The 15,345-nt window shown below is 53.9% G+C and overlaps 1 protein-coding gene across 1 annotated transcript in view; it reads left to right on the top strand.

Moving 5' to 3' along the window:
* The first annotated feature begins 800 nt into the window (after positions 1-800).
* Positions 801-15,345, top strand: part of ELAVL4 (ELAV like RNA binding protein 4) — an 85,023-nt gene continuing 70,478 nt past the window's right edge. The window contains exon 1 of the mRNA XM_071809886.1: positions 801-875. Coding sequence (XP_071665987.1) covers positions 858-875 — 18 coding nt within the window. The 5' untranslated portion in view covers positions 801-857. The remainder of the gene's footprint in view (positions 876-15,345) is intronic.

The raw sequence follows: 15,345 nt of genomic DNA, 5'->3' as shown, positions 1-15,345 counted from the left end.
GGGGTACGAACACCCCTGGAACCAACACAAGTTGTAGATACAGCTCGAAGTACAAGGGTGTACCGGGCAGACCACCCTACAGGCTTCTCATTTCCTAGACGTGTAAACGGCTGAGATTTTGTGGACTTTAACCAGGCTCCCTGGGAAGAAAAACAAAAGGTGAATAAAGATGTGGCCAGTTTTGCACGCAGGGTCCCGAGCAGCCCAGCCTGGGTCTAATCCAGCGTTCTGAGCCCGTCTGCCTCTGTGGGTCCTGCGTCTTCAGCTAAATTTAGCCTAATGTTAAGAATGACCTACACAGCAAGGAAATAAACCGTTTGCAAGAATATAGGACAAAGCTTATGTTTAAGGGAAAGCTTCCCACAATGTTCTATTTGTGGCACACGATCATACATTTGTGTCACATCGTCTTCTCCTTTCCGTGAGCGCCGGTGGAAACACAGGCTTTTAACCGCTCGAAACTCTCCTCCGTACACCGCCATCGGCGAGGGTCACGGACCCGCTGGGAAACGGGCCGCACCTCCGGGGGGCTCGGAACGACCCCGTCCCGCGGCCGCACTTCATCTACCCGACCCGCACCGTGAGGCACCGGGTGCGGAGCAGCTCCCCCGCCCGCGGGCGCAGCGACCCACGCGGGTGCCTCCTCGCCCGCCCCGGGAGCTCTCCCCGCTGCCGCCCGCTCCGCTCCGCACCGCGCCCGCCCCGCCGCCAACATGGCGCCGGCTCCTCCCGCCGCCCCGTGCCGCCGCGCGCCGCCCCCGCCCGCCTGCGCGGGAGCCCCCGTAGCCGCCGCCGCCACGTGCCGCCGTCGCGCGCTGCCCGGCCGCGCTCGCCCCGCGCGTCCCCGGCAGCGGAAGATGCGCGTGCAAGGCGCGGTGAGGAAGCGGCCCCGCGTGTCGCGCGTGTCCCGCGGAGCGGCCGGGAGGCGCGGGCAGCGGCGCAGGGCAGCGCGGGCCCCGCTGCGCCAGCGGCCTCGGAAGCGAGGCGGGGGGGGCGCGGGTGTCTTCGCCTTTTCCCCCCGTTCTGTACGTGTTCCGCAGCGCGGAGGGGCGGGCGGGCGCGGGGACCCCCCACTCAGGGCGTCGAGTGCCGCCGTCCCCGGGGCCGGCAGGTGGTGCGTGCGCCGAGACGCGGGCGGCGCTCCGGGCCGGCCAGGCTGGGGGGGTTGGGTGGTGCCGCCCGGCCGGGCTCCATAGTTTCGCGGGATCTTTCCTGAACTACCGGTTTGGGGAAGGAGAAAATACTCACGGGACCCTCTTTCTGCTGCGAGCTCGGAAGCCTCCTCTGGCTGCTTTGCTTTTGCAAGGGCGGGGTGCGGGCAGGAGCCCCGGGGTGCAGGCAGGGGGTGCGGGCAGGAGCCCCGGGATGCGGACAGGGGGTGCGGGCAGGAGCCCCGGGGTGCGGACAGGGGTTGCGGGCAGGAGCCCCGGCAGGAGCCCCGGGGTGCGGGAAGGGGTGCGGGCAGGAGCCCCAGGGTGCGGGCAGGAGCCCCGGGCTGCGGGCAGGGGGTGCGGGAAGGGATGCGGGCAGCAGCCCGGGGTGCGGGCCGCAAGGCGGGAGCAGCTGCACGGCAGTGACGCTGCCTTTGCAGCTTAACGACCTTTAGTGACTGAGTACGTTTAGAGGGTTGGTTGCACCGAATGTGTAAGAACCAGAAAGAAAAGGTGAAATCCGCGGGTGTGATGACTCTGCCCGAACGGTTTCCCTTTATTTCGGTGCGTATATGCGTGGTGGCGAGTTTTAAGAGTTTCAGGCTCAATCTAGTTTGCTGTGATTAGCACAATTAAGATGTTTTTAATTGAAATTTTTACCCGTGATAGTATAGCTCTGTTTGCCTAACACTTGCGATGGAAGTGAGCACGGTTTTGTGCCGGTAGCATTTTTCCTGCAGCGGGCTGAGAATATTAAGTATTCCAAGCTATTAAAAGGGTAACTTTGATATATTTGAAACTTTTGTTTGCTTGTTAGTCCGTGTAATATAAACGTGATATTGCTTAAGTAAATGTTAGCGGCGAACACGTGTTAAAACGATGTCTTACTCTAAATATTTTCTTTGAGAACGGGAGGTTTGGGCTCACGTTGGGAACGGGAAGGTGGGGATGCCCACGGTGATAAAGAGCAGGAGTGGGATCGTTCACATGTGCCAACACTTGGCCTTTTCCTGTAAAAAAGGCCAGGGAGAACAGCTGAGATTTTTTACTTAATAAAATTAAAGCAGTTCCCATTTATTTTTATTTAGAATCTCTGGAACAGTATTGGAAACATTAAACAGGAGCCCCATTCTAGCGGTTGAGGAGCAACGTATTCGAAATGAAAATGAAATTGATAGTCTAATTTTACCATCCGCGCTGAGTGACATACAAAATAGTGAGGAAGCCTAAATGATGAAAAGTAAATTAGATTTTTAAATTAGGTAATGTTTGAAGATGTTAGAGTATTATTACATTTATTTAGTTGTTAATATTCTGCGATGTTTTAGGAAAAAGTAAGGAGAGATAAATCATATCAAAATAATTTAAATGACATTTTAAAAAAATCAATTTCAATGAAAGGCTTATTGCTGTGCAGAGAAGCCTTTGCACAGGAATGAGCCGTTGACTCTGCTCCACCTGTTGATCAGACGCGTGTAGAGTGGAGCAGAGGCGCCTGTTTGGCTTTGAATGGTGGAGGAGATGGAGCCGCCGTTCCCATCCTGGGCGCCGCGGGGTGCGCAGCACGGCCGTGCGTGGTGCCTGCGTTCTGAAACACAGCCGGCGTGTTTAGCTATGTACACGAGGGACTTTTTATCTTCATTTCATCTATTTTTGAAAATCTGTTTTTCTAGAAGTTTAAAACGACTTTAAGCTGTGTGCTGTGGCTGCTCTGTGGATTGAGGGTGCCCTGGATCTGTGGGGGAGGGAGGTGACATCTGCGAGTCCTGGCCCGAAGCTGCGGGCAGGCTGCCTGTCCAGCGGCGGCCACGCGGTCTGGAACTTGGAAAACATCGCTTCTGGGTGCTTGAAGTGTTACGTTGGGTAATATGTGGTGATACAGCAGGACAGAGCATCTTTTTAAAGGCCTGTCAGTTTCCGTTAGATAGGAGAGCATGTTTTAAAATAAGTAGCATCTTCATTCCACATAGTTGGAGTTTATATTGAATATAAGAGCTTCTTTTAAAAAATAGAACTGTGGTTCTCTGTACCTGCAGAAATACCTTTCCAGAGGGTGGTTCTTGTTAAGATTTTGGTGAGGAGCAGCAGTGTGCATCTCAGTAGCGCCTTTTCGTGCCAGCGCTGGTCCGGAGAGGTGGGAATTGCTAATGGCAGTCACCGTGCCGTTCGCATCCCGGGATTGCGGGTGGCAGTTCGTGTTTGCCCGGCTTCGATTGGCCTGGGTGTACCTGGGGTTGTTGCAGCTGAGCGTCAGCAACTTTTTATTAATTCTGTGGAAAGAGATGTGTAGCAAATAAGTTATTAAATAACTTCGGGTGGCGTCAGCAGTTTTCTTTGCTTGTTTCTATCAGCATTAACTAACTGTTACTGTTCAAATCAGCCCGGTAATAGTTTTGAAGAATGGCAAAAGTAATGAGAAGGGATGTGTTTTCATGGAAGGGTAGTATATAGGAGGAAAAAAGGTGAAGCCTTAATATTGCCCGTTAGATTCCTATTATCTGTAACTGCTTTTTGGCCTTGTGGGAAGTTCACACCTAAAAGAGAAATGGGTGTGAAATAGCAGCAGAATTTTATACTGGTCTAGATGCCAGATAAAAGAGAAAATGTGGAGTGTAGAATTATTGATGTAGCAGTGTATCGGGACCAGTTTGTACTGACTGTGGGTTTGTTCAGGATGAGTAGGGGGAGTGCGTCATTATAATTGTGCCCCTGTACAAATAATACTGTCTTAGGCAGAATAGAGTGTCCCAAACCCAATGACAGAACATGCCTGTCACGTTCTGATGGTTTCTTCAGTTTTGGAAGAATTTGGTTGGAAGAATCCTGCATACACACAACGAATGAGTCAAGCAAGCTGTAGGGTTAAAGAGCAAGTTGAAAAATCACAACTAAATTCAGTAACAGTGGCAAAATAATTGTGGTGCCTTCCTGTTAGCCAGTTTACTTCACAATACCAATTCGGGCTTTTCTAATCAAGCATATAGGCTGATGTTTTTTGTGATTAGCTCTCCTTGATTTTTCTTACGTATGTTTGTGCCACCCTCACAGGGCCGGTCTGCCAGAGCTTGGGTTCTAGAGCATTAAGGTGCTGATACCAACCTGGAAACAGCTGCTTTGTGCCACCCTCACAAGGCCGGTCTGCCAGAGGCTGGGTTCTAGAGCATGAAGGTGCTGATACCAACCTGAACCGCTGGTGGGGTTTTTGCGTTTGCCCTTCACTGGAACCTCGGCGATCTGGTTTCAGTGGGTGTTGGGTGTGGAAAGAGCCTTATAGTGGGGAATCTGAACGTACGTTTTGCTTCTTGCAGCCTTCTGTAGTTTGTCAGTTTGTTGTTTTTCCCCACTGTTCGCAGCCAAGTGTGGCACAGAAGCACAGGAAACTCTTCACCTCGCACAGAAAGAAATAACATGTCAAATATTACAGTGTGTTACTGGATTCAAAAAGCAATTGACTTGTGAACCAGGCTTGGTGAACCATTTTATTCAAAATGCCTTTTCATTACTTATTCAGATAATTGATGTTTGAAGTCCTGAAGGGCACAGAAGCATCTGCAATTTCATTGACATAGTGAACTATTTTTTTTTAAAGTAATGTACTTCTCTGTCTTCACAATAGAGGAAAAGTGCAGCCTTTGTTTCCAAAATGATTTGAAGTTAATGCATGCGAGATTGGCTTTGGGATTTCCATAAATTAAGGGTTTTTCCCACCTTTCAACAGTTGGGTTTTAGTACTGAAAAACAAATGTAGTTTATCTGTGGGTTTTGTACGACTCCAGTAAAAATAAGAGTTCTGGTGCTTCCCCCGAATTACAAAAAGTAACAATAAATGGCATCATTTGTAGAAGTGCAGCTGTTTCTGCGGTGAACGCACGGAGCAGACGTGTCCGCCGCGGCCCGGTGGCGCGGTGCCGTGTCCCAGTGCCCCCGCAGCCGTTCCCCGCGCTCGCCTGCTCCCCGCTTCGCCCCACGTGCTCCGCGTGTCCCTCGGGCTCTCCCGTCGCCCGGCTCCACAGCAGCCTCTGCAAGCTGTGTTAATCAGCTCATCCACTTAGATTAGGAGGGTTTTCCAGCACAAGAGGAATGGTTTGCACCCCTCGCTGCCGGCCCTTAGTCCGGAGCAACCCTGGCCCAGCTTCCCGGTTTATTATCAGATTTACCGCTTGCTGTGCTTCCTAGATAAAGCTGTACTTTTCCGTGGGGTTTTTGCATGTGTGTCCATCTATGTTATCTGGCCTCTTGCCTGCTTTTATATATATAAAAAAAGCTTACTTTTTCTTCTTGATTGATTTCTTCCACTTGGCTCCTTTCATTTTCTTCACCGACCAGTAGTTTTGTCACTTCTGGGATTTCATGCACTATTTCCAACACGGTTGACTTTATTTGAACCAGCCCTCCATGCTTCCACGCAACCTACAGCTGAAGAGCCTTTGCATCCCGTGGTTTGGGTTTGCCTGCTCTTGTTCTTTTCCAGTCAGGCACCCTGGCTTGCTATAGGATAAATACCCGTGTGCTGGCGCTTATGGGTGGCACACAAACAGTGGATTTCCTACCCTTCCCAACAAGCACCTTTGCTCTATGTCCTTTTGTTTGCTTTTCCTTACAAATGCATGGTTCCAGATTTCTTTTAGCTCAGTGGTTTGACACCCGATTCATGCGCTTTGGCATCCTCGCTGGTTTCTTCAGCTGCAGTGAGGGTGTGAAGTTACCTTGTGCAGAACCCCAGACTCTGAGGTAGATGGAGATGGTGACTGTTGACCAGAGCTCCTGTCCTGCTGGGCTGTTGGTCGTGTGCTCCTGTTTAACAGCTCTCTAACCCACTGGCAGCTCTTGAATGGGTGGCAGGAGGTGGGAGTTTCAAAGATGCTCAACTACTAAAAGCTTTGCAAGATCACACCTCCAAGAAAAACCTTAATTTGAGCTCATCTCGTTGGGTAGGAGATTGCACAGCAGCAAAGCTGAGTGTTGTTTCCGTGGGACGAGGTTCCCGCTAGCAGCCTTGACATGTGGGAGATTATTTCTCTCATACTCTGATGAGAAGAGATAAAGCACTTTGTATATACTTATTGACATCCTAGGTAGCATCTCATAATCCAGGTAATTTACTTTTTGGGTTGAGTCAAGATGCCTGGTGTCTGTGGGTGTTTGCAATACTATCCTTTCCGTTAATGTACTCATAGCTGAATTTAAGTGCTTTAGGGAAAGCCTCAGCTTTAGTGGTGTCTCAGAGAGCCATGTGGATCCCCCGGTGCGTTCCCTGTCGCTCGGGGCCCCTGGCTGTGGTTTGTACCCGGCTCGCTGGAGCCCTTTCTGGGCTCTCACCTGCCCCAGGAGCTCGGGGCAGCACCAGGGCCGTTCTCTGCGTGTGTGCGTCCGTGTGGCAGCGCCCGGCTGCGGTTGGTAAATACAGGAGATGGAAGTGGTCGAGGTGTCAAAGGTGAAAAGAGGTGGGTGGAGAAAGGAAAGCAAAACGGCATTCCCTGGGGCTGGGACATCAAGCAGATTGGTTTGGATGGTGGGTTTTGCTTTTTTTCCGTTCTTGGCAGTGAACATGGTGTTTGTTGACCAGAAAAGCGGATTCTGGTGCCTAGGGAAAGAGGAATAAACCCAAACTTGCAGAAAGGCGTCTTGGACGTGCCCGCGTGTTCCAGCCGGTGCTGGGATGTGTCCTTGCTGTCTCGCAGCCTTCCTGACCTCCCTAAACGTGCTCCGTGGGCTGTTCCTGCGGGAGCTGCGGGATCTCCGGAGCAGGACGGGTGTCCAGGCAGGAGGAGCCTGCGGGAGCGCTCGCCAGGCGGTCGCGGTGCCTGGTCTTGGCACGGGTGTGACACGGGACGGAGCAGATCAAAAGCAACCAATACTGTATATTTGCAGTGCGGTTCCATGTCATGCTGGGCATTTTCCAGTCCATCACATAACTGACACTGGCTGGGAATGATGTCAGGAGGTTTTATTCTTTCACATGGTGTGTGAAGCTTCTCTTCTCCCCAGTAAGTCACAGTCCTCTGACATCTGAATGCTAACAGGGCAGCCCAGTCTCCCACTTCACCCGCGGGACCTCCGGAGGAAAAGCTGCCATTGCACATTTTCCGAAGCCAGCGAAGTGGCTGGAGGGGCGAGAAACTGGCTTTCCAGCCCAGAGATCTTCCTCTGGCAGCAGAAAGGGAGGAAAGCGATGCCAGACCTCCCGTGTCCTCGGCTGGTTTGCGGAGGAGGATGTCACGGTCAGCCCCGGCTGGCTGTGCGGTGGCAGCGTGGGTTGTTCCCTTCGCGCAGATGGTCTGGCTAACGCGAGTACACTGCTGAGCAGAGTTCGGAGTCTGGGCTGTTAACACCCAGAACTCACGGCCCTTCATGGAGCCACACGGTTAAAAGAAATCCTCTGTAACAGCAGGATGCTGCGTGTCGTACAGGGGTTTTGGATCTGTGTGCCTCTCGGTGCCTCTGACCAGTCTTAGAATCATAGACTGTCCTGAGTTGGGGGGCCCCCCAAGGACCATCGAGTCAAGCTCCTGCACTATCCTACAGAAGTTCACGGAGGTGTCAGAAATCGCAAGCCCGTGCTCAGGAGGCGCGTTACCTGAGGTGCCCTGGGGGTGTGCAGCTGTCGTCCTTGCTGGGTGCGCGTTCTCGGGGCTGAAGCGTCTCCCTGCGCAGGGAAGGGCTGGGCTGTTCCCCAGCGTGCCCGGGGCGGGTGGTGGAGCCCGCAGGTGGGGCAGCGCTGAGCAGTGCGTTTGGGATCCTTGTGTGGTGTGGGGCCGTCATCGGCCGACGTGCTGCTCTTCTCCTGCTCACCCGTCAGCTCTGGTGTGCAGCAGTCGGGCTTTAACAGAACGGTTAGGCTGGGCTTGCGGACAGGACAGGACGTGCGGATGGGCACTTTGGGTGCACCAGAGCATCTGGCCTGTCCATTTTAATCTGAGCTTTACACATAGTCTCTTGTGTGGAAATGGTGAAGCTGCTTCTGCTGTCTTACAGAGCCAGGTAACGTAAAGCCTTCTTTAAGCCTGATTGCAGCAGTTTTAACGTGATTTCTCTCAAGGTCTTGTGGAAGCATTAGGAGCAAGGTATTGCTGTGTACATTAAACGCTTTTTCCCAACATTCATTTTAGGATCTAGGCTTATTTTGGTTTGTGTAGATGATGTGACTGTCTGAGAGATGTGGGGTTTTTCCTTCATTCATTACTTAAAAGCTTATGAAATATGCAACATGTCTAGTTTTGACAGATTTTTTTAAATAAATTGCTGTTATGATCTTATGATAGAGAAGGGAAGGTTGTCCCTGCTCTGCAGCAGTGAGGAGGCTTGGGGGTCGTTACCTGGGGAGGTTTTATGGGCCAGCAGCGCGTGTTCCCCAGCGTGGCGTGCGCGGCCGCCGTGTCCGTGGCGCAGGGCCCGGCTCCCGATGAGCACGCTGGAGCCTTGGGCTTCCTAAGGCCTGGCTGGTGCCGATGGGAAGAGCAGGAGAGAAGGTTTGGTGTGCGTGATGTGATTGATGAGGAGCGTTCTGTGCCAGTCCTCAGCAGCAGGGTCTTGGTGTCCTAGCATGTGGCACCGGCAGAACAGATAGCCGTGCCACCATCCACCAGCCTGCCCAGTCCCAGCCCGCTGAACAGGGTGGCTTCCCAAACACACGGTGCCTCCTAAATAATTGGCCTGATTGCCAGTGTTGGCCATCTTCCAGTTACCAGTGGGCTTAGTGGGAGTAATTGGTTAATAGTTTTGTTGTGTCTTAAATCTGAATGGTGCCGCTAACCTGAAAGGTTGTGAGCTGAGGTTTCTGCCACAAAGCCACGTCATTGTGTGGTGTGCCCCCGTGCGAGCTGGTGTTTGGACAGACCGCACAAGGTCATCCAGACATAAAACGGAAGGAGGTAACCGGGGTGAGGAGCAATACAGATACGCTGCGGGGGTTTTGCCGGGTGTTGCCAGCAGTTGAAATATTCTTTGTTAAATGTTCCCCAGCATCACTGGTTTTCCTTCACCCGCAGAAGCAGGACCTCTGCCACACAGAACACAATCTAATCTCGGATTTTAAAAGTAAATTATTCTTTGCTCACTAGGTGTATGTTGGTCATCTGTGCTCTCTGGAAACGTTCTCTTGAAGCTGATTTTTTTACTTTATACATGTTCGTGTAGGCATTTGGCTATGGAAAAATGTTAAAAATAGAGGCCCGTTTTGTTTACTAGGTGAGTTTAAAGTTCCTTCATTGTTCAGTGTGAGAAGAACAATTAAGTTTTATCTGAGCAGAGCAGGGCGTCCCTAGATGCAGGTTACAGTGCATCCGGTGATACTATTAAAATAAAGATCGTTTGTTGTTGCATTGGGGAATCCTTATAAAACATTAGGAAAACTGCCTGGAAGAACAGAAATGTGTTCATGCAGTGGAGTGCGGTGCTGTTGAAGTGCAGGGTGATGGCCTGTGGCAGGGTGGGGTTTCAGAGCAGCTGTTTTGATGTGATTGTTGCTTTTCTCAACAGTCAGAAATGATGTGTACTGGAACACTTCTTTTTCTTGGGGCTTCTGCTGATTGGAGTTATGGTTCAGATCAAGCAATGACCGGTGATCTGTGCAGGTCCCTCTGCAGGGCCCCCCTGCCCTCCAGGGTGCCACCAGCACCCCCGGTTCTGCGCCATGGCTGAACTTGCCTTGTGTTCCCTGCAGTCCTGCGCCCGAGTCGTGTACGAAGGCATCGCAGAGCTGGTCGGTGGATCCCTGTGGAACCCACCACTGACGGTCACCAGCCCAACACAACCCCATTTACTGTTACTGTGAATTACGTTACTGTTACCAGTATAGCCCTTTGAGCCTGAGCCGCCAGCCAGCTGCCCACAGTTGCGCTGTGTGTTCACCCAGCTGTGTGCCGGACGTTTTGGTTGGGAGGAAGCTGGGAGAGACAGCACCGAAAGCTGTGCTGAAACCCAGACATAGCGCATCGGCCGGCTCTGCTTGGTCAACCGTCTGAGTGACCTTGTCCCGTAAGGAAATGAAGTTTGCTGAGCAGGACTTTCCCCTCGCGGACCGCGCTGGCTGGGACCGGCGGCTGCGTTGTCGTTCGGGTGTTGTTCGGTGACTCCAGAAAAATCTCGGGGGTGCTGGCTGAGGCCTGCGGGGGGGGGCGGGAGTGCGCCCGCCCTGGGTGACACCCCGCGACCTCCCATCCCAGCTCTACAGACCCCCGGAACGCAGCTCCCAAATGCGTATTGCTTGCTAATTGCAGCCGAGCTTATTTATTGGCAAGTTTAGCCTTCAAACAGTTTTTATAGCTACTAACATATTTTGAATGGGTTTCTGTTTAAGAAAAGTGCTAAAAATACCCATTGTTCTTCATCTGCCTTAGTTTGTAGGGAGCTAAAAATCATCTGTTAAGAGATGTGTGATGTTTTGCAAAGAGGAGTTTAAAGAGAACCATAAGTGCACATGGGAATGTGTGAAATTGGGTACGAAAACTTGAGGGCTTTCTGGCCGGAGTTGTCCTATCCCAGGACACAGAGAGCAAGAGGAGCAGCTGCAGGTGGCTTTGAGTGGCCTTTCCTTGGCTCCTCTCCTGCATGTGCCGGTTTGGAGAGGTCAGAGTCAGCACGAGTCCTTCCTGAAGTCTTGTGTCTGCTCTGGTTTTTCTGCCTCTTCCCCTTTCTGTATTTCATCTTCTTAGTTCTCCTTACCGCTAGGAAATTGCCATTTCTGTAACTGAGATTCTGCACTGTGGAGCTGTGTGAGCTCTGCTGATGAGGCCGCTGTTTATCTGGGAGTTTGGGGTCCCCTTCAGCAGGAGCAGAACAAACGGTGAATGCAGGAAGCACCTCACAAGCCTTGGGACTCGCAGATGTGAGCGTAAGCTTCGGAAGATGAGGAAATGGGATTGATTTATTTAATTAAGCTATTTTAAACTTTCTCTTGTCCTTTTAATGACCCTGGGGTTTGGGTTAGGTTGCGTGATAAGGTCGATGCAGATGTGACTGTGAGGTTTTTTTCTATATGAAATTGTATTACTTATTTACATTCTGCCTGCTGTTATTAAAATACTCTCTAAGAGCCAGCTGTTCTAACAAGAAGTAATTGGGACAATTAATAGCTCTCAACACGTTTTATTGTCTTTATTCTCTTTTGTATCTTCCCTGGTTCTGCGTCCTTTCCTGTAGTTGTGTGTTGGAGCCGTACCCCTGATGCCGCTTGTTGGTCCGTTTGATTCCGGCCGTACCTTTCCTGACCCAGCCGCTTCGCCCTCTTCCCCAGACCTTGTTCTGATTGCTGTCTCAAAACCTGGAAACATCAGCACATTAATCCCCCTTTCAGGCTTCTGTCTTTATTCTCGTTATTGATATTATTTGGCCTGGGTGCACAGAGTACAACACGCTGTATTACAGGTCGGTTTAAACCGAATCCACCGGCTTCTCTCAAATTAGGCAATGCTGGTTGAAAGACCTCGTTCAAATTCTTTGAGGGTTTTTGTGCTCGTACATAGGCACATTAAAAATGGCTGAACTCATGTGAATCTCCCTGGTAAGTCCAGACTTCCTCAGTGTCTGGGCCCTTCCATTATTTACAAGTAAATACATTTTAAAAATGCAGTCATAAATCTTTGAAAACTTCTTCATTTGTGCTCAGCTGAAACTTTGCTAAGTGTGTTATGCAAAATGGACAGCGGTGCGGAAATGTTCTCACTCGGTAGGCTGGGTTGGGTCCTGCTGGCAGCGATTAGGGGAGCAAGCTGTACAATTCGGGATGTCTGGTCTTGAATGCAAGTGTTCATATCTCTGCATTTAAAGAAAACAGAACCAGAGGGCTGAAGGCATTGAGATGTGCGTTCCTGAGCCAAAATCTAAATAACTGGGGAAGGGGAGAAGAATTGCTGTATTAACACAGTCACCTAGCATGTATGCTGCCTTTTGTCTTTCAGTCTGGCTGTGCGTTCTTTAAAATGCATTGAGATCAGCCAGGCAGGACGTGGTGTGAGCGGGTGGGCACTGCTGGGCATGGCGCTGGTGAGGAGCTGGAGACACCACTGCTGGTGAGGAGCAGGGGCCAGGGACACCGCCGCTGGTGAGGAGCTGGGGACACCACCGCTGGTGAGGAGCTGGGGCCAGGGCCACCGCCGCTGGTGAGGAGCTGGGGCCACCGCCGCTGGTGAGGAGCTGGGGCCACCGCCGCTGGTGAGGAGCTGGGGCCACCGCCGCTGGTGAGGAGCTGGGGCCACCGCCGCTGGTGAGGAGCCGGGGCCACCGCCGCTGGTGAGGAGCTGGGGCCACCGCCGCTGGTGAGGAGCCGGGGCCACCGCCGCTGGTGAGGAGCCGGAGCCGGGGCCACCGCCGCTGGTGAGGAGCCGGAGCCGGGGCCACCGCCGCTGGTGAGGAGCCGGAGCCGGGGCCACCGCCGCTGGTGAGGAGCCGGAGCCGGGGCCACCGCCGCTGGTGAGGAGCCGGAGCCGGGGCCACCGCCGCTGGTGAGGAGCCGGAGCCGGGGCCACCGCCGCTGGTGAGGAGCCGGAGCCGGGGCCACCGCCGCTGGTGAGGAGCCGGAGCCGGGGCCACCGCCGCTGGTGAGGAGCCGGAGCCGGGGCCACCGCCGCTGGTGAGGAGCCGGAGCCGGGGCCACCGCCGCTGGTGAGGAGCCGGAGCCGGGGCCACCGCCGCTGGTGAGGAGCCGGAGCCGGGGCCACCGCCGCTGGTGAGGAGCCGGAGCCGGGGCCACCGCCGCTGGTGAGGAGCCGGAGCCGGGGCCACCGCCGCTGGTGAGGAGCCGGAGCCGGGGCCACCGCCGCTGGTGAGGAGCCGGAGCCGGGGCCACCGCCGCTGGTGAGGAGCCGGAGCCGGGGCCACCGCCGCTGGTGAGGAGCCGGAGCCGGGGCCACCGCCGCTGGTGAGGAGCCGGAGCCGGGGCCACCGCCGCTGGTGAGGAGCCGGAGCCGGGGCCACCGCCGCTGGTGAGGAGCCGGAGCCGGGGCCACCGCCGCTGGTGAGGAGCCGGAGCCGGGGCCACCGCCGCTGGTGAGGAGCCGGAGCCGGGGCCACCGCCGCTGGTGAGGAGCCGGAGCCGGGGCCACCGCCGCTGGTGAGGAGCCGGAGCCGGGGCCACCGCCGCTGGTGAGGAGCCGGAGCCGGGGCCACCGCCGCTGGTGAGGAGCCGGAGCCGGGGCCACCGCCGCTGGTGAGGAGCCGGAGCCGGGGCCACCGCCGCTGGTGAGGAGCCGGAGCCGGGGCCACCGCCGCTGGTGAGGAGCCGGAGCCGGGGCCACCGCCGCTGGTGAGGAGCCGGAGCCGGGGCCACCGCCGCTGGTGAGGAGCCGGAGCCGGGGCCACCGCCGCTGGTGAGGAGCCGGGGCCACCGCCGCTGGTGAGGAGCCGGGGCCACCGCCGCTGGTGAGGAGCCGGGGCCACCGCCGCTGGTGAGGAGCCGGGGCCACCGCCGCTGGTGAGGGGCCGGGGCCACCGCCGCTGGTGAGGGGCTGGGGCTGGGGACACCGCTGCCCTTGGGACACGCTGGGAAGGGGCTGTGTCATCCTCTCCGAGCCCTCTGAGCGCCGTGGCCGCGCTGCTGGCCCACCTGCCCCCTGGGAGCCGCTGGGGCGACTCGCCCGCGTACCTGAGCGCCCCAATCCGTGCGGATGCCCAGCGCTCGGCTTTCAAAGTGAGGGTGTCGTTCCTACGGCGAAGACTTCTCTTTCATCAGAGCTATTTACACCTGTGCGTTTTCTTACCTCTGTGCTCTGCTGTGCCCGGGAGGGTTTTGTTCCAGTCTCCCAGCGTTCAGACATCAGTATCCGCAGGCGGATTTGCAAATACACAGGTCTTTGGAAAATTGGTGTGTGATACTTAGAGCAGCTCTGCAGCATCCGAATTACACATCTCGTAAGGCATGGAAAAGAAAGTGGGCAAGACACATTAAATAGCATATTTGTGCAAAAGCAGCTGAAGTGTGATTTCTGTGGGAACTGTGACTACTTGCCTAAACTTAATATATCTGAATTCCTCATTTAGGGTTGTAAGTATGTAGGAGGGCTTTTTGTCTAGGTTTGCATCTTGTGTCTTTTCATTCCAGGCCTCTCCAAGGAGCTACATCTCTGACTGCCCTTTGATTTCTCTTTTCTCCAGGGCACAGATCAGAAGGTGATAATTTTTTCGGTAGATCCGTGCCATATTTAATCTCCCGGCGCCGGGAGGGAGCCCGGTCCACCAGAGAGCACATTGCACCAGCACTCGCAGGGCTTGAGGTGGGGTCCAGAGTGGAGCCAGGGGCGGTTCCAGTGATCCCAAGGGATCATCAGCTAGAATAAACTAATAAAAGCTCCAGACCGTGTCAGTTGTCTTTTTCACCTATAATTTCCTCAACAGTTGTGTGGCGTTTCAGCCTTTTTTGTGGGTAGCGTTTGAGTATCATGACTGGTATGTATTTTGCAGTGAAACCTTAAAAATTTGCCTCTTCCTCAAATAGACGAGTTCAATAACCTTAAAGAGCAGTTGCCTGAAGAACATTTTCAGTGTCATGCAGTGTCACCTCCTGATCACCCGCTCCTGCAGGATTTCCACAGGGCAGTTGGTGGGCTGTTTTATTTTGCTGGTTGTTTTCTAAGCTGTTCAGTAGCTGAACAAACAGTGGGGGTGTTCATGTGTACACTTGCTTGTAAGCTGTTTACATAACAGTGCAGAAATCCTCACCATGTAGGTAAAGAACCTGTCCGGCTGTCCTTTCCCTCTGTCCGCGGTCCCTCCCGTGTCCTGCACAGGGCTGCGAGGAAGGGCCGTCTGTCTGTCCACTGGGCTGCTCTGGGCGGGTTTGTCTGGTCTGACTTTGGGCTGGGTCTCTGAGCGGTTTGGCCTGAGGTGACTTTCAGCATCACTGAATTGCGTGTTTGGCTTTCCACGTTTGCTTGTCGTTTCGTGGCTGGTTTTAAAACAGTTCATTTTTGCGCTCTGTGTACATCTGTAGGGGTTCGTACCCCTTCGTGTTCCCTTTTTCTTCTATTGCCCTTTTTTTTAGTTAGTCGTGCAGTAAATTTGCCAGTGGTTTAAGTGGTGCAGGGTATCTTCAGTTCCTTTGGGATTTGCTACTGGAGGGGCCGTGTGAGCTCAGTGTTGCTGAAGGTAGCGTTGATGTGGTCTGTGGGGCTGGAGATGGGTTCTGCACAGGTTCCTCCTTTCCTGTGCAGGGCAGAACCCAGTGCTGGCGTATTGTAATGTCCTTCCCCAGCCCCTTGTC

The sequence above is a fragment of the Patagioenas fasciata genome, chromosome 6, assembly GCF_037038585.1.
Source record: "Patagioenas fasciata isolate bPatFas1 chromosome 6, bPatFas1.hap1, whole genome shotgun sequence".
NCBI classification, from domain to species: Eukaryota; Metazoa; Chordata; class Aves; order Columbiformes; family Columbidae; genus Patagioenas; species Patagioenas fasciata.
Note: the sequence above shows the minus strand (reverse complement) of the source record. Positions and strands in the feature narration are given on the sequence as shown.